Source organism: Vulpes lagopus, chromosome 1, assembly GCF_018345385.1.
Source record: "Vulpes lagopus strain Blue_001 chromosome 1, ASM1834538v1, whole genome shotgun sequence".
NCBI lineage: Eukaryota > Metazoa > Chordata > Mammalia > Carnivora > Canidae > Vulpes > Vulpes lagopus.
Window position 1 is genome coordinate 73843605 of NC_054824.1, and position 26903 is coordinate 73870507.

The window sequence follows — 26903 nt, forward strand, 5'->3', positions numbered from 1 at the left end:
GTCACTACATTTTGGGGTAGTTGTTAAACAGCCAGAGATAAATAAGATGTCAACAGTCATACATAAGATATTAGTGTTTATAATGGTTTTGGGGGGCCGTTTTTTTTAAGAGAGGGAGGGGAAAGGGACAAGAAGAGAGAGGAAGAGAGAGAATTTTAACAGGTTCCACAGTCAGCACAGAGCCCAACACCGAGTTAATCTCACAACCCTGAGCTCATGACCTCGCTGAAATCAAGAATCAGACACTTAAACTGACTAAGCCACCCAGGTGCCCTAGTGTTTATAAGTTTTCATTGTGAGTCAATAAGTTGTAAACTATTTGGTACAATCATTCAGGAATTACCAACTGCTAAAATTATATTTTTTTGCTAAAAATAGATTTTAATATTATTTCTCTGATTTGCTCTGTAAAGTATTTAAATGCAGTAACTACTTTTTAACAAAATTACATAACTTTCCCCCTGGGTTACCATTTGAATCATCCAAAACTATTTTAGTCACAGTTTGTCATCACTTCTTTGATTTGTACCCACTGTTAAAATATTTCATCTTTCTTTGGCTTTTATTTTCACAAATGTTTGCTATTAGTTCTTTTTCACATTTTTCCCACTAAGAAGGTATGTATGACTGTTTCCTTCATAACATCATTTGTTATGAGGTATTTCTATTAGAATACAATTATTTATTGCAGTTACTTCTTGATATTTATTATTATTGGATTTTTATGTTAATTAGCCAAACTCTGACTCCTGATGAAATTTCACTGTTTTATTTTTAATTATTAAAAAACATTTATTTCTCAAGATGAAATTAAGAACACATAATCTTTATGATGAGCACTGGGTGTTATATACAAGTGATGAATCACTAAATTCCACTCCTGAAACTAATATTACACTATATGTTAACTAACTGGAATTTAAATAAAAACTTGAAACAAATAAATGCACATAATCACTTAGATGGGATTGTGGGCATTTGCAGACTTAAAAACACTTTGAGGGTAACATTTATTGCATTAACTAAAATGAATTCATATTTCCTATTTTATTTATTAAGGGTTTCATTTTATTATCTTTCAACATATTTTTAAACATTTTAAGAATGTAGAAAAATATACACACACATATCAATTTCTGAATCTTAAAACATGTATTGTTTCATTTTCATACTTAAGTAGCTATTTTACTGATTGTTGTTTACCCGCCATAATGAACCAACTTTTCAATAAATAGTGCTAAAAAGTCATTACATTCAGAATACAAACACAATGGTCCAAATTCTCCTCTTTGACCTATCTTTTTATATCAAAGTTACTAAATGAATCAATGGTAGAAGCAACCCATACAGGACTTCAACACATAACACACAGAAAAATATTTGTACTCTAAACTTCTGTAAACACAAAATAAGAATCAAAGTTATTTTACAAGATTAGTCACAACAATATCAGATTAAGAAACTAGTTACAGAGATGCCTGGGTGGCTCAGCGGTTGAACTTCTGCCTTCCGCTCAGGGAGTGACATATTAAATATGTTAGTATTTTAACATAATTTAATTTTAAAAATCTAAACAGGGATCCCTGAGTGGCACAGCGGTTTGGCGCCTGCCTTTGGCCCAGGGCGCGATCCTGGAGATCCGGGATCGAATCCCACGTCGGGTTCCCGGTGCATGGGGCCTGCTTCTCCCTCTGCCTATGTCTCTGCCTCTCTCTCTCTCTCTCTCTCTCTCTCTCTCTCTGTGTGTGTGTGTGTGTGTGTGTGTGTGTGACTATCATAAATAAATAAAAATTAAAATAAAATAAAATAAAATAAAAATAAAAATCTAAACATTTTTCATCAACACCCAGATAGGACATGACAGTTTCATGAAATCATCTATTGAGTGAATGAGAGTGAATTATAATATGGAAACCCAAACTTATAAAAAAAAAAAAAAAGCAAAGGGATTACACATTTTATAGAATTTATGCAGCAATTCAACCTGAAAGCTTCATTCAGCAAATAGTAAAATAGATATTCAAGTTCCTTACATCAATAGCAAATTAGAATCCAAGAGAGTCATCAGTAAAATTACAGAAATCTCTATGTTCCAGAAAAACAAGTTAGTATTCAAGCTAACTCCAGTACATAATAGAATGTAACACACATGACCTGCTCTGGAAAAGTCATGAGTTGGTATCTCATAAAGACGTGAGTTAAAGAGCAACCCTAGGAAATTCTCATTCTATAAGGAACACCAATATCCATTTTTACAGAAGAAATAAACCACAAAAGAATCCAAATAATTGTTTAAATGACCAGATAATCTAATTCCAATCTATGTTTAATCTTACTTGGCTAAAAACCCAAATGGCTCAATTATTTCAAACATTTATTTAAACTCATAATGCTATTAATAAATGACATCCATAGAATACCCAGCTTTTTATCCTGACACAAAGTGATACACCAAAACTTAAGTGTTACAAAGTCTGCTTTGGAATGTACGCAGATTCCAGTGTTTATTACATTTTAGGAAAGCAGTTTGTCTTATCCTATAAAACTTCCTCACCCTATAATGCTATGTAATTAAAATTCATTGTAGAGAATGCTACTAAAATAAAGCATTTCATGTACTTAGGCTTTTCCCACACTTTACCAAATGGTTCTGAGATATTTAAATCTTATAATAAATAATGCTTTATAATCTTAGAATGTTTATAACTAAAAGTCATCTAGTAAAGTCCATTCATTCTATAGAGGAGGAACATAAAGCTCAGAAAAACTGAATGACTTCCATATGATAAGAATTATGCAAGTACTAGGGATATTATAGTAAAAAAGAGATGTGTCATCCTTGTCCATATTCTAGTCAAAGTGAAGTATGCAGTATTATGATGAAGAATCTTTGCCTCAAATATAAGAACTCTGACACAAGTACATACAAGTCACTCCTCCTGGGAAAAAATAAAAGTACTTGTTAACAAGAAATAAAAAGGCCAAATAGAGCAGACAGCATAACAACTTTATAAAAGGAAAGGAAATTAAAAGAAAGTAAACAGTAAAAAGTAAACAGTATACAATTTCATACTTGTATCTAATAGTAGGAAAATTTCTGGAAAATATGCAAATAAAATTAGAAAGGCACTGAACATCTGAGTGTAGTATCAAAGAGTTTTCTATATATACATATATAGTATACATATAAACACACTCAAGCTCACTAACCTATTGCCTTAAGATCTCTAAGCAGACACGCAAAGTAATCTGTTGGTTTGCAATTTTTTTTTTTTTAAGATTTTATTTGACAGAGCACAAGCAGACTGAGTGGCAGGCAGAGGGAGAGGAAGAAGCAGGCTCCCCACAGAGCTGGGAGCCCAATATGGAGCTTGATCTTAGGACCCCAAGATCACTACCTGAGCTGAAGGCAGATGCCTAACTGACCGAGCCACCCAGGCTCCCCTTTTGCAAATTATTTTTATTTTTTTAAAGGTTTTATTTATTCATGATAGACATAGAGAGAGAGAGAGGCAGAGACACAGGCAGAGGGAGAAGCAGGCTCCATGCAAGGAGCCCGATGCGGGACTCGATCCCGGGACTCCAGGATCACACCCTGGGCCAAAGGCAGGCGCCAAACCGCTGAGCCACCGAGGGATCCCCGCAAATTATTTTTAAAGCAACATAAATTTTACAGTCAAAACAGAGATTCTGAAGTTTTTCAAGTGCCAGAAATAATAAAAGAAAAAATTTTTAAACATTGCATTAATTATATTCCTAGTGTGTGCTGTCACTGATTCAACAAATGTTTATTCATGTAACGATTTTTTAAAAAACACTTAAAAGAGTTTTCAGGGATCCCTGGGTGGCTCAGCGGTTTAGCATCTGCCTTCAACCCAGGGCGTGATCCTGGAGTCCCTGGATCAAGTCCCACATTGGGCTCCCTGCATGGAGCCTGCTTCTCCCTCTCCCTGTGTCTCTGCTTCTCTCTCTGTCTCTCTCTTTCTCTCTCTGTATCTCTCATGAATAAATCAATAAAATCTTTAAAAAAAATAAAATAAAAAAATAAAAGAGTTTTACTAAGTTCATAACCTCAGTCTCAATTCTGCCCTGAGTAACTACTTTCTTTTTTTTTTGAAGATTTTATTGATTTATTCATGAGAGACACAGAGAGAGGCAGAGACAAAGGCAGAGGGAGAGGCAGGCTCCCTGCAAGGAGCCCGATGTGGGACTTGATCCCAGGACCAGGGGATCAGGACCTGAGCCAAAGGCAGATGCTCAACCAGTGAGCTACCAGGCATCCCGTACTTTCTACCAAGAATGTTCTAGGTGGTAGTAGCAGAAATTAATACAACAAAGTGCCTGCAGTCATGGAACTTAGAGGACACAATAAATGAAGAACATACATACATTTAAGAAGCAAACCACACATTTGTACATCATCTGTGTGTGTGTGTGTCCTCACGTGTGTTTGTGTGTGTGTATGTAAAGCAGGGTAAAACGACATAAAGTGACCACAGCATGGCCAAGGAAGGTTTCTCTGAGAGGTTGTGACCTAAATAAAGTAAAGGAGATCCGTAGGAAGAGAAGGAATACTGTAAGGAAAATAGCCACACATAGACATGAAGGAAGAATATTCTGCACAGAACAGACAGCAAGTGCAAAGGTCCTAAGATGAAAACTACTCTGATGTGTTAACAAACAACAAAGAGTCCAAGTAGCTAGAGCTAAGAGAGCAGAGATGAGATCAGGGAGTTAGCAGCAAAAGTCTGATCACAGAGCTAGGTAGACCACGGTTAGGATTTTACTCAGAGTGATGGGAAGCTAGAACAGTGGAATACTAGAAGTTAATTTTTATTTTTAAAGTTCTTCCTGGCAGGGTGCCTGGGTAGCTCAGTTGGTTAAGCAACTGACTCTTGATTTTGACTGGGATCATGGTCTCAGGGTTGTGAGATCGAGCCCTGCACTGGGCTCCGTGTGGAACGTGAAGCCTGCTTAGATTTTTTCTTTCCCTCTGTCCCTAGCCACCCTCCCCCGCAATCATGCTCTCTCCCAAATAAGTAAGACAAAATAAAACAAGAGTTCTTCCCCGGCTGCTGTATACAGAGCATCTTATAGAAGGGTAAGAAAAGAAGCAGAAACACAAGCCGGGAAGCTATGATATAAGCCTCAACAAGAGACGGTAGTAGTTCAGACTTGGAGGCGGCAGGGAGACCATTGTTAGGGTGTATTCTGCTAATATGTTGGATATGGAGGATAGGAAACAAGAAAAGTCATACAAGAAGTTTTAAGGATAAAAATCATTAAGTTGCACAATAATTTGCCTGCCAAAAAAAATATTTTTTTCCTCAGTGCAACCGGTTCTTAGTATTAAAGCCAAGATTGGAAAACAGCCGCCCCCCTACCCTGCCATGACCCTCCCACCCACCTCCAGATCCTTCCTGTTACGTCCTGTGAAGGTGAAAACTAGATTTGTCTGGAAAAGACACAGAATGCTCATGCCTGCCAAAAATATATTCAAATTATAGCCTTTATGGCTGGTGTGCTGGTTAATTGCTGGTTTTCACCGCTGCATCACCCTCCCATGGGCTGGGTGCTGGAAACCTGTGAAGGATATTTCCTAGGCCTCCTTGCATACAAAGAGGTTAGGTTCTGCCAGTGGAAGCCAATGTTAGACCAAGAGCAGGGCACAGAGGAGGCCACTGGCTTTTCTGTTTCCGTTCCGACACAGCCATCAGAGACCAGCTGTGGGCCACATCAACTTTGAGCAGCACTGGTGACCCATCTGGGCAGCTTCAATGGACTGTGGGCATCTTTGGCTCTGCAGGCAGCCACAAGAAGGCAAGCTCCCAGCCCCCTGGCCAGGTAGCAGTGACCATATTCTCAACCGTGCAATCCTTAGCAGCTCTGGCCGACACCACTTTCCCCCTTGTTTCTCCAGCCCCAGGGGCATTAACTACTTCCCATATTTACTTATCTCTAGGTGGCATCACCTTAACTACTTTTTATTCCTCCAGCCCTTCCAACACTTTTGTAACCAATTCACTGCATTAAAATCTCCCAGAAATATCCTAAGTGGTTTCTGTTTTCCTGAATCTATGCCAACTGACACAGTAAAGAAAGGAGTATCCCTCTCCAGAGTCTACTTTCACATACTGTGTTCCTCATAACACCCTTACATATAGGCAGGGCAAATTTTATTATTCCCTTTATATGAAACAGAAAACTGAAAAACGAAAGTGATTATTAAAATACTTTGAAGATGGGATCCCTGGGTGGCGCAGCGGTTTGGCGCCTGCCTTTGGCCCAGGGCGCGATCCTGCAGACCGGGATCGAATCCCACATCGGGCTCCCGGTGCATGGAGCCTGCTTCTCCCTCCGCCTGTGTCTCTGCCTCTCTCTCTCTCTCTGTGACTATCATAAATAAGTGAAAAATTAAAAAATAAATAAATAAAATAAAATAAAAAATAAAAAAATAAAAAAATAAAATACTTTGAAGAAAAAAAATAAATAAAAAATAAAATAAAATAAAATAAAATACTTTGAAGATTTCTTGACAAAAAAAGGTTCAATGTAATACACATTTAAACAATTTATTTACCAAGTGTTTACCGTAACCATTAACTTTTCACATATAAAACTATAACAAAGAGTAAGGTATTCTTATGTAAAGCAATAATTTAAGACTTAACATTGATTTTAAGATTTTATTTATTTATTTGAGAGAGAGAGAGAGAGAACATGAGCAGGGAGAGGAGCAGACAGAGAGGGAGAAGCAGACTCTCTGCTGAGCATGGAGCCCAATGTGAGGCTTGATCCTGGGACCCTGAGATCCTAGGACCTGAGCCTAAGGCAGACACTGAACTGACTAAGCACCCAGGCACCCTAACAGTTACACTGATTTAAAGAAAATATCAGAAACAAGACTATTTCAAAAGACACCATATTGTGGACAAAACATTTAACCTTTCATGTTAATTTCAAATCAATAGCTTTTATCACCCCAAATTAATTCTCACTATATTAAATTATATTAAGTTTAAACACAAACGATCACTTGATTTAAAAAGAAATCAGACAGACTATATGCTGGTATCTAAATCCACTAGAAGGTAAAAAGAGATTAAGAAGTCATCAAAGAAACAAACTGGTACAAAAAGATTAGAGCTAAAACCATAAAACTCCGAAGAAAATATATAAATGAATCTTCATGATCTGGGATTTGGCGATGGATTTTTTTTTTTTTTTTTTTTTTAGATTTCATTTATTTGACAGATAGAGAGTAAGAACGATCACAAGCAGGGAGAGTAGCAGGCAGAGGAAGAAGGAGAAGCAGAGTAGACTCCACAATGAGCACGGAGCCCAATGTGGGGTTCAATCCCAGAATCCGCGGATCATGACCTGAGCCAAAGGCAGACACCTAAATACTGAGCCACCCAGGCACCGCTGGATTTTGGATATGACCCCAAAAGCAGAAGTAACAGAAGAAAAAAATAGATAAATTGAATTTCATCAAAATTTACTTTTGTAATTTACTTTTGTGTATCAAAGGACTTTATCAAAAAAGTGAAAAGACAACTCCTAGAATGGGAGAAAATATTTATGTATCATTTATCTGATAAGAGTTGAATATACAAAATACAAAGAATTCAATTTTTAAAATTCCGATTTAAAAATGGGCAAAAGAGTTGAATGGTCAACAACAATAACAATGACAAGAGATACACAAATAGCCAATAAACATATGAAAACATGCTCAACTGCATTAAGCATCAGAGAAACGCAAATCAAAACCGCAGTGAGATGCTACTTCACACCTACTAGGATAGATAGCTATGACCAAAAAAATGGAAAATAATAAATGTTGATAAGGATGTGAAAAACTGGAACATTCATACATTGTTAGTAGAATGTAAAATGGCACAAGTTCTGTGAAAAATAGCTTAGTGGTTCCTCAAAAAGGAATTAGTATAGAAGTACCATATGAGCCAGTAATTCCACACCTGGAATATTCAAGAGAACTGAAGTCAGGAACTGAAGCATTTATTTGTACATGTTAATTTTTGTATAGATAAAATTTGAAGTACAGTTAAAGTACATATTATCAGATAACTTTATCCTTAATTTGACTAAAAAACAAAAACAGAAAATCAAATAAACTAAGAACCAAAAATCAGCAAATTTTATAAATATTAAGCATTGATATTCTTGTTCTAAACAGCTGCTAATAAGTTTTTAAAACATCAAATAATTAATTATATGACAGCCATATATTTTAAGCTTTTTTAAAAATTTTAAGAAGCATGTGACACGGGACATCCGGGTGGCTCAGCAGTTGAACACTTGCCTTCGGCCAAGGGCATGATCTGGGGTCCTGGGATCGAGTCCCACACTGGGCTTCCTGCGAGGAGCCTGCTTCTCTCTCTGCCTATGTCTTTGCCTCTCTTTCCAGGTGTCTCATGAATAAATAAGTAAAATCTTTTTTAAAATTTTTAAAAAGCATATAACACAAAAATTAACTCAAACTGGACTAAAGACTTGTATGTAAGACCAGAACCCATAAAACTTTTAGAAGAAAACATAGGCAGTAAGTTCCTTAACATAAGTCTTGACAATGATTTTTTCGGATTTAACACCAAAACAAAGGCAACAAAAGCAAAAATAAACAAACTACATCAAACTAAAAAGTTTCCACACTACAAAGGAACCCAGCAACAAAATGAAAAAGCAACTTACAGAATGGCAGAAAATATTTGCAAATCATATACCTGATATGGGGTTAACATCAAAAGCAAAACAAAACAAAAAAATACAACTCGATAGCCAAAAAAAAAAAAAAAACTGATTAAAAAATGGGCAGAAGATCAAATACACATGTTTGCAAAAAAAAAAAAAAACCATGCAGATGCCTGATACATGAAAAGATATTCCACATCACTGATCATCAGGGAAATGTAAATCAAAATGCAATTAAACATCCTCTCACACCTGTTAGAATGGCTATTATCAAAAAGATAAGAAATAACAAATATTGGTGAGGAAACAGAGAAAAGGGAAACCTTGTGCACTGTTGGTAACAATGCAAATTGGTGTAGCCATTATGGAAAACAGTATGGAAGTTCCTCAAAAAATTAAACTTAAAACCACTATAATCCAGCAATTCCACTTCTGAGTATTATCAGAAAAAAGTGAAAACACTAACTTGAGAAGGTATCTCCACCCCCATGTTCACAGCAGCACTATTTACAATAGCCAGGACACAGAAACAACCTAAATGTCCATAAATGGATGAATGAATAAAGAAGATACAGATACAAAGATGGATAGATAAATGTATGTATACGTACACATACACATACAATGGAATACTATTCAGCTATAAAAAAAAAATAATGAACTCCTACCATTTGCAGCAAGATGGATGGACCCTGCAGGCATTATGATAAGTGAAATATATCAGACAGAAAAGGATAAATACTGTACAACTCCACTCAGACGTAAAATTTTAAAAATAATAACAAAAAATAAGCTTAAGGATATAGAGAACAGATGGGTCTAGTGGCTGCCTGAGGCAGAGGTAGGGGTGAAAAGGTGTAAATTTCTAGTTATAAAATGAATATGTTGTGGGAACGTATTGTACAGCATGAGGACTACAGTTAATAATACTGTAACGCAGGGGTGCCTGGATGGCTTAGTCAGTTAAGTAGCCAAATTCTGATTTCAGCTCAGGTCGTGATCTCACATCTGGTTCTGAGCTCAGTGTAGAGTCTGCTTGTCCCTCTCCTTCTGCTCCTTTCCCTGCTCTCTCTCAATCAAATAAATGAATAAACAAAATCTTAAAAAAAAAAAAATACTGTACTGCATATGTTAAAGTAGGTAAAAGAGTGGGTCTTGAAAGTTCCCATCACGAGAAAAAAAATGTATGGCTATATATGGTGACACATGTTAACTGGAATTTAATGTAGTGATCATTTTGCAAATATGCAAATGTAGAATCCTTACAGAGAATCACTGTATACATGAAACTATTATGATGCCAATTATACCTCAATAAAAAAAAATTTTAAAGAAGTATATAACTTACAAGCTATCACATTTTTAGCAAACTTTTATTACACAATTTATAAAGAAATTTACTGACATTTTAAAGGTAGTATACATCCCTCATTCTTAAAGGATAAAAGCCCTCAAATCTTAAATGCACATATAAATAGCTCAAAGAATACAGCAGTCTTTAATACTAGCAACTGATTAGACAAAGGGGATAAATTTGTAAGTATCTTTTTTTTTTTTAAAGATTTTATTTATTTATTCATAGACACAGAGAGAGAGAGGCAGAGACACAGGCAGAGGGAGAAGCAGGCTCCATGCAGGGAGCCTGATGTGGGACTCGATCCCGGGTCTCCAGGATCGCACCCCAGGCTGCAGGCGGCGCCAAACCGCTGCACCACCGGGGCTGCCCAATTTGTAAGTATCTTAAAAGAAATAGCTAAATTTAGAATAATGGCTTTACTTCTTCATTCTCAAAATAATTCCTTAAAAACCCACAAAGATTGGGACGCCTGGGTGGCTCAGCGGTTGGGCTGTTGCCTTCAGCCCAGGGAGTGATTCTGGAGTCCCACATTGGGCTCCCTGCAAGGAGCCTGCTTCTCCCTCTACCTATGTCTCCACTTCTCTCTCTCTCTCTCTCTTTGTGTGTCTCTCATGAATAAATAAATAGACCTTAAAAAAAATACAAAGATACAACTAAAACCAAGAATTAATTTTTATGGGTACATATTTCATTGATACTAATTTCACTATATTAGAATGAGAAATAAAATATCTCTTTCTCTCATACACACACATACACACATTTTAATTCCCCAACTAAAAAGCTGGCAAATCAAAGTAACTGAATTACAACTTAAGTAATTTTATAAAATGCTGCCACTCAACGAAAGTACTAAATATTTACATGGTCATAGTAACATCTACTTATTGACACTTACTGTGTGAAAATTTATCATTTCTTGAAGACTGTCAGAAAACTTGGTCAAACTTGTCTAAGAGAAAGAAACCAAAAGAAAAACAGGTCATTAAAGAGCCACTAAAATAGGTCACAAAAATGTTACTTCAGCATTTCTAACAGAAAGATCAAGTTACAATGTAAACAATAATAACATTTACTTTGGAGGATGATTTCATGGCATTGCTTCATGGTCATGCTCTACAAAGAGGACAAGTGTACATGTGGTAGGTAACATAAAACCCTAGAATAGTCAAAGAATTAGTATTGTCATATCAATAGGAGTAGGCTAACAAATAATAATGGTACATATAAACCTAAAGGTAAAACTGAGTATATCAGTGCCCACTTAGGAATCTGTGAATCAAAGAAACATCAAAGTACATCCATTACCTAACCAGATATTATTCCCTCATGGAAGAAATATCATAATACCACATAATATAACAAAGGGTCTAAGTTAACCCAGCATAGCTACCTGACAAGAACTTTCCTAGGCAGCCCCATACATACAGTTAGATACTATTAAGATTCAAATGCTCTCTGCTTGCCCTAAAAGCTCCTACCAATAAGTATAATCCTTTTCTCCCTCCATGTTCTCTTGTAGATGATTCAGCTCACTTAGCAGAAATAAACTTATATTCACAATGCAAATCAACCATCAATTTCTAACTATGCTAGAAAACAGGATTATACAACACCAGTAGGTCATAGCTTTTTTATTCACAAATTTAAGGACCATTATAACTACTAATAAGGTAGATGGATGCATAGTTCTTTAATAGTTTGTTAAACTTATCATATTAATAATTTCAGAAATACTAACCTCAACTACAGCATCATTACTAGAATACTGTGCCAGGTCTCGAATCCCATTCATGAACTGTTTATTTGCAACACAGAAGGCCTTTCCGGTATCAATCATTGCAATACAAAGTTTCACAAGCTGAAAAAGAAAATCATTACACCAGATTGAAAATAATTATACAAATTAGTTGAACAAGTGTTAGCAATACCTATGAGTTAGCTTAGATAAGATAAATAATGGTTCATCAATAAGGCCGAAAAAGACTAACTGAAAATTGTTCTTTTTAACTCTGACTTACAAAGTAAATTCATAGGAGGCTTGTACCGAAAAAAAAGTTGACCCTTTGGAACCCAGAGGCTATATGGTAACAACAATAAATCATTTTATTAAGTCAAATTTGATCCCATAAATTAACTCCATAAAAATTTATTAAGCCCCTCTTAGAAGGAAAAACAGGGAACTTCAGGCAGAACAAGCAGTATGCTAAAAAATACATGAATTAAAAACAAAACCTGTAGTATGTTGGAGGAAAAGGGAGCAAATTGGTGTGTTCGATTAGTGATGCTAGGCATTTCAGTGTCAGTCTACCAACACAAACACCTGAATTGATTAACCAACCATATTTCTCCAATGCCTACTGTTTTAGACATTGTGCTAATCATAAAATTGAGACTTTCATTTTTCTTACTCTGTAATTCTTTTCCTCCCTCTCTTTCTTTTTTCCAACCTTATTTTTCTCCTTTCATTCAAACAGAATATTTTCTTTTTTTATTATTATTTTTTATTTTTTTAAAGACTTCATTTATTCATGAGAGACACATAGAGAGGCAGAGACACAGGCAGAGGGAGAAGCAGGCTCCATGCAGCGAGCCCGATGTGGAACTCGATCCCAGGACTCCAGGATCAGACCCTGGGCCAAAGACAGGCGCTCAACCACTGAGCCACCCGGGCTTCCCGAACATTTTCTTTAAACAAATAAAATCTTGGGTGAATACATATATTTTTAAAAAGAAGTGAGAAAGAAGGATACAGAAGGGACAATAGGGGACACTAAAAAGGGGGTAAAGAGAAAAAAAAAAAAAAACCCTGTAGAAAACATCTAAAGGATCTCAGAAGTATAATTTAAAACTGTTACCCTAGGACCTAGAGGAACAGAAATTAAAAACATAAGGTCTGCTCTCAGATGCTCTAGTCTAACCAGCAGACAAGCAGATAAATTCTATGCAGCACAAACACAACTGCTATGCATGACAAAAAACCATGCATGATCAAACAAAGGAAGAACACCTAACCAGGACTTTGGACATCAGGGAAGGATTCCTGGAAAAGGTAACACTTGAAAAAAGCCCTGAAGGCCAACAAGAATTAGCCAATCAAACCAGAGTGATGGGAAGATTCTACTCTAGGAAGAGTATGTGCTAAGGCCCAGCAGCTACGTGGGCAGGGCAAACCAGAGGCACTACGTAGCTTAAAGCAGTATGAAAATGTAGGGCATTAAAAGTGTGATGTTGAAAATGCAAGTCCAGATCAGGACAAGACTTGTATACAATGCTAAAAGGTTCACATTTTGTATAAAAGAAAATGGGAAGACACTGGTGAGTTCACCAGAGTTCCATCTTAGAATGATGATGTAAAATGATAAAACGTAAAGACAAGGAAATAGAAGATAAGGAGATTAGACCAAAAACCATGACAGGCTGAATTAGGCAGTAAGCAGGGAGAAAAACTAGGAGACAAATTCAAGAATTACAGTCAAGTACCCGTGTACAGTTATGTAGACTGCGTCCCACCAAGGGTAAAAATAGGAGCTGAAATCCAGCCTGAGCTCTGCTTGCCATGAGCTACATCTGCTAATTCACACAAAGATACATTAAACTGGCCAGCAAAGATTTTTTATTTCACTGTTAGGCCTGTGAGGTGGCCCTGAATTTAATGGGCCTGTGATATTAGCCAAGTGGAAAGTTAATCAAACACAAGTGAAAGCTGATGTCTGGAACAAAAAAGAGGAGTGTGCTGTAGATACAGATATAGAAGTCATCAACAAATCTACAGTTATCAGTGTTACAGTGCTAGATCCTAGACAGAAAGCAGTGTTCTCTAGGAAAGAGATTAGAGGATGATTAATTTTTCACTGGGTACACACTTTGAAGTTTATATCACATAAGAAATATTACTTATTCAACAAATTACATAATTAAAAAACAATTAAAAGGTTCCACAACACAACAAATTAAATAATTTTTTAAAATTAAACTAAAAGGTTCCATAAAAAGAGAGGTTGGTACATTACGGTTAAAAACAAAGGCTTGTGGGCTTAGTTAGCTTAGGTTCAAATCCTGCTGCCAGGGCAGCCCCAGTGGCTCAGCGGTTTTAGCACCGCCTTCAGCCCAGGTCCTGATCCTGGAGACCCGGGATCAAGTCTCGCATTGGGCTCCCTGCATGGAGCCTGATTCTCCCTCTGCCTGTCTCTCTGCCTCTCTCTCTCTCTCTGTCTCATGAATAAATAAAATCTTAAAAAAAGAAAAAAAATCCTGCTGCCATATTAACCATCTAAATGATCCTGAATGACCTCAACCTTAGTAAACTTAAGTTTCTTCTCTCTGAAATGATCAGAATGGTACCAAACTATATAGTTACTAAAAAAGAATTAAAATAATGCACATACAGACCTTAGGGCAAACCATTACTGGCACATGGTAATTACTAAAGATTTACATTTTCTTGTCAGAGTTTTCTTGTTTGCTTTTGGTTTTCTGTCTTGTTTTGTTTCTGTTGCAGGGAAGCTCGAACACTTTCTACTTAAAATAAAGAAGTGGTAGAGAAAGAAAAGGAAAAAGATGGCTAAAGCAAAGTCCTGAGAAGTTAAGAGTTTGGAATTACATAAGAAAAGGGATACGAGGGATCCCTGGGTGGCGCAGCGGTTTAGCGCCTGCCTTTGGCCCAGGGCGTGATCCTGGAGACCCCGGATCGAATCCCACGTCGGCTCCTGGTGCATGGAGCCTGTTTCTCCCTCTGCCTGTGTCTCTGCCCCCCCCCCCTCTCTGTGACTATCATAAATAAATTTAAAAAAAAAAAGAAAAGGGATACGATACTTTTACCACTCAAATGGGAGGAAAAGTGAAAAAACAAAAGGACAGATTCTAAATTTCTAGGTTAGGAGTAAGAAATAAAAGTGTTCCCACCAAAAGGAAGATAGAGTCAAAGTCATGTACTAAGAAAGAAGAACAAAGTGATAAATCATAAGAAAACAGAGAAGTATAGCAGCTGTTTAACAGTATAACAAGATAACCTGAATAAGTCTTGGAAAATTTGTTTAACATCAAGAATTCCAGAAATGTGAAGCTCCACCAGTTGGTTTCTCTTTTTTTTTTTAATTTTTTTATTTATTTATGATAGTCACACAGAGAGAGAGAGAGAGAGAGAGAGAGAGGCAGAGACACAGGGAGAGGGAGAAGCAGGCTCCATGCACTGGGAGCTCGACATGGGACTCGATCCCGGGTCTCCAGGATCGCGCCCTGGGCCAAAGGCAGGCGCCAAACCGCTGCGCCACCCAGGGATCCCCTCACCAGTTGGTTTCACCAAACAATTGTGCAACTTCTCCTATAGAGTTCTGTAGCCCAGATATGACACAGAGAAAATACAGACGGTTAGATTAATAGAGTGAAAATTCTGTGGAGTGAGTCTTATGGAAGGGAAATGAAGGCCTTCAGGAGAAAAATATTATGGAATAAAATTAAGAGTAGACTGAAAGGGTTCACAGCAGTATTAGTCATACTAGCCAAAAAGTGGAAACCACCTAAATTAAATGTCCATTGAGTGATGAATGGATAAACAAAATGTGGCATATCCATACAAAGGCATATAACTCAGCCATAAAAAGGAAATACTGGAACATGTTACATGTGCAGACAAATCTTAAAAACATCATGCTAAGTGAAAGAAGTCAGTCACAAAAGGCCAAATTATGATTCTGTTTATATGAAATGTTCAAAATAGGCAAATCCCATAGACAGAAAATAGATTAGTGGTTGCCAGAGGACGAAGGACAAAGAAAATTTGGAGTGACTACCAACAGGTACAGGATTTCTCTTGAAGATAATAGAAATGCTCTGGAATTACAGTGGTGAGGATTGCATAATACTGTGAATATGCTGCAAACATTGAATTGTACACTTTAAAATGATGAATTTTATATTAGGTGAATTTTACCTCTAAAAAATGCCCCCCCCCCCCAAAAAAAAAAAAAAACCACACTGAAAGGGAAGTGAGTTTAAAAGGGATCTAAAATATCAGAAGTTTATAGACTGGAATACTAGAAGGCTAGCTAGGCTTGAAGATCAGAAGCAGGGACGCCTGGGTGGCTGGGTGGTTGAGCATCTGCCTTTGGCTTAGGTCGTGATCCCCCAGTCCTGGGATCGAGTCACACATCAAGCATGGAGCCTGCTTCTCCCCCTGTCTGTGTCTCTACCTCTCTCTGTGTGTCTCTCATGAATAAAATAAGATCTTTAAAAAAAAAAAAGAAGATCAAAAGCAGAAGTGAAATGAGAACTGGAAAGACTAGAGTCTCAGGTAAGAAATTAAGAGATTAGCATTCCAGAGTTGCAAGATGAGAACTTTGAATGGTAAGGCATAGCTATGACCATGAAAATAGGTATGAGAATTAGAACAGAGGTCACCATTACCGGACTTGGAAAGACAATGGAATTGCATATAGCATAACCACACATATACTGCAGCTATTCACGGGGAAGGGCTGACTTGGTGATAGAAAATTTGCCAGCTGAAAAATCCTTAGTAGATGACACTGATGGCAGGTATAACCCAATAATACAAGCCTACAAATCTTCCCTAAGAGTAAATATCAAAATAGTCTAAAATATCAAGCTAGTAGCCCCAATTCATTCAAAAGTACTTTTTATTAAATGATATATATGTCACAGCACTTTTCCAGATGATGAGAATATAAACAACTTATCCCTGACTGTCCTGGAGTAAGTAACAACCTAAGTCTCATTTTTCTCATGAGCAAACTGGGTGTAATACCAACTTTGCAACATGTTGTGACAGTCGGAGATAATATAAGTAAAACTTAGCACTTGATACATAGTAAGTGCACATCAAATGAGGATTTTTTTTCCCTTCAAAAACTGTCTTCAAGGAGCTAATAATTTGTTGAAGAGATACCATCATTAACATTTACTTAGAACATACCATGTGCTAAGAACCACGAGAAGCATTTAAAATATACTAAAACACCATATTCTCATATTAACTCTCTGAGACAGATAACTCTAATTTTACCCTTTTTGGAGATGAGAAACTGAGGCACAGGAAGGTTGAGGAACTTGCTCAACACCAAATAGCTTAATAAGTGGTAGAGCCAGATTCAAATGCAGGCAGTCTTACTCCAGGCTTTGTGTTCTTAACTATCAGGCCATGCTACAATCCAAAGACTACAATAATATAGTAAATCTTAATGGAAGTATGTGCAAGAAAGAATACTAAGTATGAAAGAACCTAAGTATGGTAGTACTTGAACTGTGGTTTAAAGAGTATCTGCTTAACATAGAGGGCACAAGCAGTCCAGTGAGAAGAAGCAACAGACACAGAAATCACGTCTCGATGGCCCCAAGGTGCTCCTCGGTGCTGCCGAGGCTAGGACAGCTGACAGAAAGGATGTGTCTTTGGACCCAGCAGAACGAAGCCAGGCATGCAGCGCTACTCTCTACAAGGAGGAAAAGTACTGGTAACATATATTATAAGCAAAATAAATGTAAGCTAAGTCATCAAGCCAGTTTATCCTGCTGGTGGCATGATTTACAGTGATAATTACAGGTGGAACTGGCCTCGCACAAAGTTATGAAATCACACACTAATCCTAGGCAACCGTCCCCTCCTCTAGTCCTTCGGTGCCATCACCTTCCATGACAACCATTTCTTCCTCTTCTCTGGTTCTCCTCTCTGTGAACTCCTCAGAATTCTCAAGGAAAATGACAGATACTAACCTATGAATTGGGAGAGGGACATTTAATAAGAAATCAAGATCATAACTAGAGAAATATAAAAGTAAGTATGCCTTCTATTCAGGTGGAAAATAGTATTTTTTTAAATGTCAAAATTTCCATGATGCCTTTATTAGCCCTTTGGGTAATAAACACTCTAGAAAGGGCTTGGAGATCTTAGTATTGATTGCCAATATTTTTTTAAAGATTTTATTTATTTATTCATGAGAGACACACACAGAGAGAGAGAAAGAGAGGCAGAGACACAGTGAGGCAGAAGGAGAAGCAGACTCCACACAGGGAGCCCAACGTGGGACTCGACCCAGGACTCCAGGATCACACACTGGGCCGAAGGCAGATGCTCAACTTCTGAACCACCCAGGTGTCCCAACTACCTCACAAAATTATTGTAAAAATCAAAGAACATAGATACATTCTAAGCATTTAGATGCTTAGAACTAAGCATATAAGCACTAAGCATATAGATCAAAGTGTTTTTGAAAACTACAGTGTACAATACAAAAATAACTTATTACTAAATATTTTCCAAAAGTTCTGTTTTACATACATGATACTACTACTTTATATAGTTTCTACACTATTTACATTATATATATATATATACACATATGTTTCACAATTTCAAAACATTTTAAAACCTTCAGCATATTTTATATTCTTGCTATTCAAAGTGCAGCCCATGGAACAACAGCATTGGTGTCATCTGGAATCTGATTAGAAACACAGAATCTCAGGTACCCCAGACTTACTGAATCAGGATCTGCATTTTTGCGAGATCCCCAGGTGTTTCCTATGCACAGTACAGTTTGAGAAGCACTGCTTTACACGGCATATCATTTAAAATAATTAAATAAGCTATTTTCAGAAAAGGTACTTCAAGCATGTGCATCTGATTTATCTCCATAAATTGTAAGAGAGATATTTCAGTAAACAATGGTTCCTTGAAACCAGAAGCCAAGTGTTACTCATTTTCATATTTCTTCCTGTTTTATAGCAATATTTCTTAGGTAAAGGAAAGATGATTAATAATTAATATAGAAGATAGGAATCAATGTACATTCACCCTTGAATAGAATATGAACGTTTAATATCAATTATTAAATATACACTAAGCATTTCTGGCCTTAGCTGTAAAAAATGGAATCAGTATTTTAAATTTCGTTTATACTTAATGTATCCAGGTTCACACTTATAAACAAGAACAGTCAGGTTATATATGAAAACCACTGAGCACTGAAAAGACAGGCAACCTTTTGGATGGAAAAGAAAACAACAAGGTTCCAAAAATATAAAGGGCATCTAGTTAGCTTTGAAGGCAGATTGTTCAAGTTCTTGTTCTGGCACTTGTATTTTCAAAGCCTCTCGTGTCTACAGCCTCAATCTCCCTGCGTGTAAAATTGGGATGATAGTAACATTTATCCTCATAGAGATAAAATCAAAAAGTAACATGAATCACCGAATACTAAAGGCACAAATCATAATTAATGTCTTAAAATCTTTAAGTAAAGTTCACCTTATCGAGCTTTAGTTCCAATTCGGCCACATCTCCTTCTACTTCTTCCAAAGCAGCCCTAGAAAAATCATACACGAAACAGGTTACCATGTGCTGACTCTTCTCAGGTACCTGTCCCCCCAGGTCCACCCTCCAACCTCCTTCCTCCCCTCTAAGTTATCATGTGTTTAAATGTTACTTTACTTTTGGAAAATAACTCAATGAAAAAAGATATGAATACTTAAAAATTACACTTCACATTAAGTAATAATTACGTTAGGATGAAGTGTAAATACTCCATTAACACGCAACATAACAGATTAATACTATTACTGTTTAAGGTAATGAGAGAACACATTAGACTGACTGATTCAAAGCAATCATGTTACTCAAATTAATAACACTAATTAGAAGTATTTAGCACGTTTGTGGGTTTTTTTAATTAGGAAGTAATTTTAAAAGTTGAGCCTTAACAAAGCTCAGATTTCTACTCAATAAAGCGCACCTAACCAAGTAACAGAGGATCCTTGGCAACCAAAAAGGAAAGGCTTTTTACTTTTACAAATAGTTCAGCCTTGTTTAAGCCTTTTGTTTCCCACGTATTTTTAAGAAATCAGTAGATACTCTTAATTGTCAGGAGAATTATAAAATTCTAATACTTGTTAGTACTTGGTATCACACTACAAGCAACATTCCAAAATTGGAAATTTGGAACAAAACAGAAGCAACTAGAACTTCTTAAGGATAACAAGATTTTACACTTAAGAGTTAAGATATAACAAAACACAATTCATCTACTTTAAGCCATCTAACCCACTTGCAGGTACCTGCTTGATAAACTAGCAACATCCCAGTAGTTATTTTATAAATTAACCAAATTTTTTTCAAATGGACACAACAGCGGGGGACTAACCATCCAAAAAAGTTATTTTGAACTCTGAGTAGGAAATTCTCAGTTAGATAACAAATCTAAGAAAAAGATGGCTAAAATATAAGCTCTATTCCCAGAAGAACCCACTTAACCTCGGTGTCATGTTTGAATAACCATTTTTATCAGCTTGTAATTCTACTTCTCTACCTGGTAACATTTACTGAAAAAAGTTTTTAATCTCCTGATCACTGGGGAGTCTGCTTGTCCCTCTCTCTCTGGCCTTCCCCCTGCTTGTGCTCTATCTCTCTCTCTCTTAAGTAAATGAAAAGTTTTTAAAGATTGTATTCATTTATTAGAGAAAGAGAGGGAAAGGAAATACCAATAATGTTTTATTTTGATCAGATGGGAAATTACATCTTTTCCACAGAAAAAAATCAGTACTATGATAGAAAGGCATGTTTCCATTTCACCCTCCTCCTCCAACAGCCTGAATTTCTTGTCCAGGCGGTTAGCTTATTCAAGCAGGTGAAATGCCACTATAATTACAGTGAGAATTAATATCATACTACTGTGCCACGAAAGAAGGTGGGGGAAGAGATAGAGCCTCTATTGTGCTGGGATCAATAAATCAACAGTGCTGAGTAACTGGTTAACAGTCCCTTCGAGCAAGTAAAGGGTATAAAGTTAGAATGAAGATACTAGTCATTTAAAAAGGGGTAAGATCACTTTAATGAGAAAAAAAGAGGATTAAAAAACTACAAACGTGGAGACTACTACATAATGTTGTCTTCAACTGAGCCCAGAAAAATAAAACCTGAAGAAAAAGGTATTTCTGTGGTGAAATCACAATAAACTTAGGAAGATATACCTCTAAAAAAAAAATTTTTATGTTGACTTTCTACAGTCAGTCCATTCCCAAGAATCGTATCACTGCAGTAGGTCTGAGACGATAGAGAAATAAAAGTTACCATCACTGTTGAAAGAATTAAAATCAAATGTTCACCCAAAGCAGTTAAACTACAATGCTGACCCTATCGGCGGCCTTAGGGAGGAGAGAGCACGGTCCCCCGCACGGCTCATAACCGGGGTACAGTAGGCAGCTCTGGGGAAAGAACACTGTGCCTGATAATACTGTCAAGACGACCACGTATCTCAAATAAGTTGGGACTCTCAGCAGACTCACAATGGAAGAAAGGAGCAAGATGGTAGGGGACATCTAGGGCCACGCCCAGACAAAACTGTCAAAGATTATAATCAGAGACCATATTTGCCCTTTCGTGGCTGTTCCCCTTCATCCTTTTCAGGAACTGAAAATGACACTTAAGCCACAGGATATCCTGCAAATTGGAGAAGGTAAAGATCTGCATACTGGGTCTTTCAGGGTTCTGTCTATGACATAGCTTAGGCTGCTAAACAAATCACATCTATAACTTTTCCAGGTTCCCTGTTAACAAAAGAACCCATTTTAGTACATGATGAAAATAATTCTGCCATATATTTTCACTGTGTTTTACAATTCGCATGGGGCACCTGCATGTATGATATAGCATTTGCTATATTAAGAGCACAGAATAGTAATATGAACTAATGAAGAGAAAAACCATTAACAGAAAATGAGCTACAACCCCAGAATCTTGAATTGGAAGAAACTCTTGGCAAATTGCTGAATGTCAGAACTGTCTAATGGAAGTAGAACAGCTGTGTTTAGAAAAGCATTTCATGTAGTATTTCATCTCCATTAAAACCCTGCGATATAAGGTCTGTAAACAGGATACAGAAGAACACAAATTTAAGAGCCTAATAAAGAGACTTGGGGTTTTAGAGACACTGTTCACATAGTAAATTTGTGACACTGAAGTGCCTTCTTCTCAGTGGAATGAGCACCTTACCACTACCAGCTCCACAAAGCACCCTATATTCACATCAAATAGAACACCTGGCTCTCACTACGATAATTCAACGTTTGGTCTTGTTGCCTAAACTGAGAGACATGAGTAGAGACTATGGTCCATTTAGCTATCTATCCTATTTGTTTACTGGATGGATAAATGCATCATTAAGAAAAATTACCTAATCTGGAGCACAAGACCACTCATGATGGCTATACCTGCATCTCAATGCACATGTGTTTATGTGTAATTTCCCAGTTCCCTCTTTCTCCAAGTTTTAGTCATTCCACTCTGCCTCTAGAGCTTCATATAGATGTTACTATAAAAGCCTTTAAAGAAAATAAAAGAAAAAAGAATCCACAAATAATTGCACAAATGTCAAAATAGATTTACAATGAGTCAGGTCTTTCCATATATAAGGGTAAGTCTATATACCTTTACCTAACCATTATTATAATACCTACAACTTCTTCTACAGTTGAAAGAAAGAGGAAATTCTTGTAACGTAACACTCTAGACAGAATATACACTAATACAGGATTTGGATTTCTAAAACAGGGCTGGAAAGAAACCTCAAAGGTTCTAAGGAGGAATTCACTGTAACACCACCACGAAATTACATTAACATGATTCCATAACTACATTCAACTTATAATCAAATAGAATCCCTGAACATTTAAAAAGAAAAATCAAAATAGTTACACTAAAATGGCGCAGGAGGATTTTTTTTAAAACAACTTTAAAAAACACTACCAGAAAAATTCAGACAAATGAAGAAGTAAGATTTGCCTTCCTTTTCTCTTCCTGAGAAAAGAACTGACATCCATTGCTTGGGATATCCAGATGAAATAAACAAAGATCCTTGCCCTCTAGACTTTACAATGGAAGAAGAAGAAAGTCAATAAACAACAAACATAATAAATACGTCATTTAGATAGTACTCTGTAAGATGGTAAGTGCTATTTAAAAAAAAAAAGTCAAAACATCAGGAGATGCAGTGCAGGGGGCAAGGATACCTACAATTTTAAGTAGGGTGGTCAAGACAGTCCTTACTGAAAAAGTGACATTTGGGCAAAGCCTGAAGAAGTAAATCACGCAAAGGATGTCATGGACGGAAAAAACAACCAATGCCATGGGTTACCCTGGTGTGTTAAAGGAATAGCAAGAAGGCTGGCATGGCTGAAACAGAACAAGCAAAGAAGAGAGATGCAGGAGAGGAAATGAGAGAAATAATGGAAAGCCCCATCACCATTAACACTGAGGGTCTGATGCAGGGAAGAGACACAATATGACTTACTCTTTCAAGAATCATTCTGGCTACTATATGGAGAAGATTGTAGAGAAACAAACAAACAAACAAACAAACAAAGGCAAAGAGACCAGTTAGGAAGCTGGAGATCATCCAAGTAAGCAATGAAGGTGGCTTAAACTAAACACCAGTCACTGGTTTAAAAAAAAAAAAAAAAAAAAAAAAGCTAATCTGGATGGATTTTGAAGATTAGAGCCGAGAGGATTTCCTCATGAATTGATGTGGTGTGTGAGTACATGCACAAGTACGCCAGTAAGCAGATAGATGTGAAATTAAGGATGGATTCTGAGTTTTTAGCTGGAACAGTCAAAAAGACAGAGCTGCAACCAACTGAGATGGAGAGGACTATGGGAAGAACAGGTCTGGGGAGAAAAGAACTGTAGTTCAGGTTTGGACTTGATCTGAAATATTTATTAGATACGCAAGCGGTGACACCAAAGAGGTGAATAAATATGAGTCTAGAGTTTAGAGGAGTCTGAGATGGGGGTGTAAGTTTAGGAATCATGAATATAAACCGTGTTTACAGCTGTGAGACTGGATATTATTGAAAAAAAGTAAAGATAAAAAAAAAAATAATTAAGGACTGAGTTCCAGGGCACTCCAGTATTTAAGGTCAGGCAAAACAAGGAGAAACAGCAAAACAGAAGAAGCAAAGAAGGAGATAATAGCAAAACCAAGAGAGTATGGTGTAGAAGGAAAATCAAGAAAATGTTAACAAGGAAGAAGAAATGATCAACAATGTCAAAAGCTACAGACACATCAAATAAGATAAGGGCTGAGAACAAACATCAATTTTAAGTCAAGTCAAATGGTTAGGAATACAGTTTTTAAATGTTGAAAAAAAACTTCTGCCCTGATGCTTTTATGAACCAAGGTTGTGCTCCTATGGAAAAGATTAACATTTTAAGGGGAGCCTGGGTGGCTCAATCAGTTGAGTGTCTGCCTTCAGCTTGGGTCATGATCCCAGGGTCCTAGGCTCCCTGCTCAGCAGGAAGCCTGCTTCTCCATTTCCTCCCCTGCTTGTGCTCTCACGCTATCTCTGTCTCTCAAATAAATAAATAAAATATTTTTAATTTAGTATTTTAAAATAGAAGTTCAGAAAATTTCCTAGGAATATAAGGCACAAGAATTTAAAATGAGGAAAAAAATTTCAAATAGAAACTGAAAATACATTTTAACAATCAACAAGGATGACAAATAGGTAAGTTCCCCTCTTTCCCTTTCCATTCTGGAACACAAAGGTGCTTAATTATACAAAAAAGAAATCTTCACAGTCTTTCTCCGGAAGTCTAGGGCAAAAGCTCTACTGCCACTCATAATATTAAACACAGTCTAACTCCTATAAATACAAGAACTGCAAATCCAGCTCTAACTCCTGATATGACTGACATCAAAATTTGCACTTGTCTTTCTATAAAATTAGGATTGATTTCATTCTACTCTACCACTCATTTTGTATAGCTACAATTATCCTTTGCTGATAAAGTCTCAAAATTAAAAACAACACATATACACAAGACCAATCACTTCAAATTATTTTCATTACCTCTTTAGGGACGGGTTATAATTCTGTCCCACAAATTCACCAATCTTGTTTCTCAGCACTAAACAAAACTAGAGGTCTGGGTTACTTTCATGTGAATAATCCAGCTATAGTAACCTTAATATAATCATTTTACCTATATTGCTGAAAAGCCAATGGTCTTTATACTTCAAATTTTATTTTCTATAAGCAAGTCATGATCCTCCCATTTAACCATCCTTACACTTTAAAGGAGATTGTACAACTTAGGTAAGAGATTGTACAACTTCAGTAATATATATATATATAAGCTGAGCATTTATTCATATTCCATAGTTCAAGAGATCTAAATCCACTAATTTACAATGGCTAAGAATGAACTACCAATACAATGGATGCCCATTAAACACCTGTGGACCTATAGCATTTTAGTTGCACACTCTTGGTGATACCTAATGTTACCATCTAAATAACAGGAAAATATTCAAAGACATCAGATGACTTAACTAAGAGAACTAAATAAACCAATGTGTACAATGACAATGTATTTACCTTCAGAGAACAAGCTAATGTGACATTTCCAAGTAAATATAAACTGAGACACCCTACAAGTTCAAATTATTTTGTGTTTAACACAATTCAAGGGGGAAAGAAACACAAACTACTACTTAAACTTTACAGACCTAAGAACTGGCTTAAATCTTATTTGTGCTATGTGATGACATGCAGCATATATAAATTTGGGACTAATAACCCATCTTATAAAAGGATTCTACTGAAGTCTCAACTGCTGACAAGTCTATTTTGAGTTTAATACTGAGGAATGGAAATACATGTATATATGATGCACACTAAAATCTAAACTATATTGGGACGCCTGGGTGGCTCAGTGGTTGAGCGTCTGCCTTCAGCCCAGGGCGTGGTCCTGGGGTCCCAGGATGGATTGAGTTCCACACCAGGCTCCCTGCATGGAGCCTGCTTCTTCCTCTGCCTGTGTCTCTGCCTCTCTCTCTCTCTCTCTCTCTCTCTCTGTGTGTGTGTGTCTCTCATGAATAAATAAGTAAAATCTTTTTTAAAAAAAAGATGTAAATGCCATATAAAGATGGTAGTAAGAAAGTCTCTTGGAATTAATGGTAACCACACCTATCCCTGACCAAATAGTGAAAGGCAAAACACAGACTCCTAGGTCTCTAACCCACTCACTCTGACATACACACACACATATATATATATATATATATATTTTTTTTTTTTTTTTAACTCTGACATATTTTAATCTTCATTAAGCTCCCAGGTAAATCTAGGATGCAGTGAGCCACAGAGAAAGTCACTACCCTCACGGTCAAAAATAAAAATACACTGTAATACATAAACATAACTTTTTCTTATAAAACACCTAACAGGGATCTCTGGGTGGCTCAGCGGTTTAGTGCCTGCCTTCAGCCCAGGGCGTGATTCTGGGGTCCCAGGATCGAGTCCCACGTCGGGCTCCCTGCATGGAGCCTGCTTCTCCCTCTGCACCCCCCCCCTTTTCTCTCTCTCTCTCTGTCTCTCATGAATGAGTAGATAAAAATCTTAAAAATAAATAAAATAAATAAATAAAATAAATAAATAAAACACCTAACATTTTAAATAACAAGATATAATACATATGTTAAATGAGTTGGAAGCAGAAATCACCTAGTTTTAAAATTCTAGTGACTACCTTAAACTATTATTACTGTGTCCAACATTGTTATAGAAAAGTAAAAAGCTGGGTGCCTGGGTGGCTCAGTCAGTTAAGCATCTGCCTTCGACTCAGGTCAGGGTTCCAGGACCAAGTCCCACATCAGGCTCCCTGCTCGTTGGGGAGTCTGCTTCTCCCTCTCCCTCTGCCCCTGCTTGTGCTTTCTGGTCCCTCTCGCTCTCTCTCTCTCTCTCTCTCATGAACAAATATATAAAATCTTTAAAAAAAAAGGAAAAGTAAAAAGTATGTTTCTTAAGGAAACAGCCCAACACTAAA

At 36.8% G+C, this 26903-nt stretch overlaps 1 protein-coding gene across 3 annotated transcripts in view; it reads right to left on the minus strand.

The window, feature by feature from the left end:
- Nucleotides 1-26903, minus strand: part of ACAP2 (ArfGAP with coiled-coil, ankyrin repeat and PH domains 2) — a 127031-nt gene that overhangs the window by 66487 nt on the left and 33641 nt on the right. For all 3 annotated transcript variants that reach the window (XM_041770258.1, XM_041770264.1, XM_041770270.1), the window contains exons 2-4: nucleotides 19332-19389; nucleotides 11814-11933; nucleotides 10971-11024 (exon numbers count right to left, since the gene is read on the minus strand). In XM_041770258.1, the coding sequence (XP_041626192.1) occupies nucleotides 10971-11024; nucleotides 11814-11933; nucleotides 19332-19389 (232 nt within the window). The remainder of the gene's footprint in view (nucleotides 1-10970; nucleotides 11025-11813; nucleotides 11934-19331; nucleotides 19390-26903) is intronic.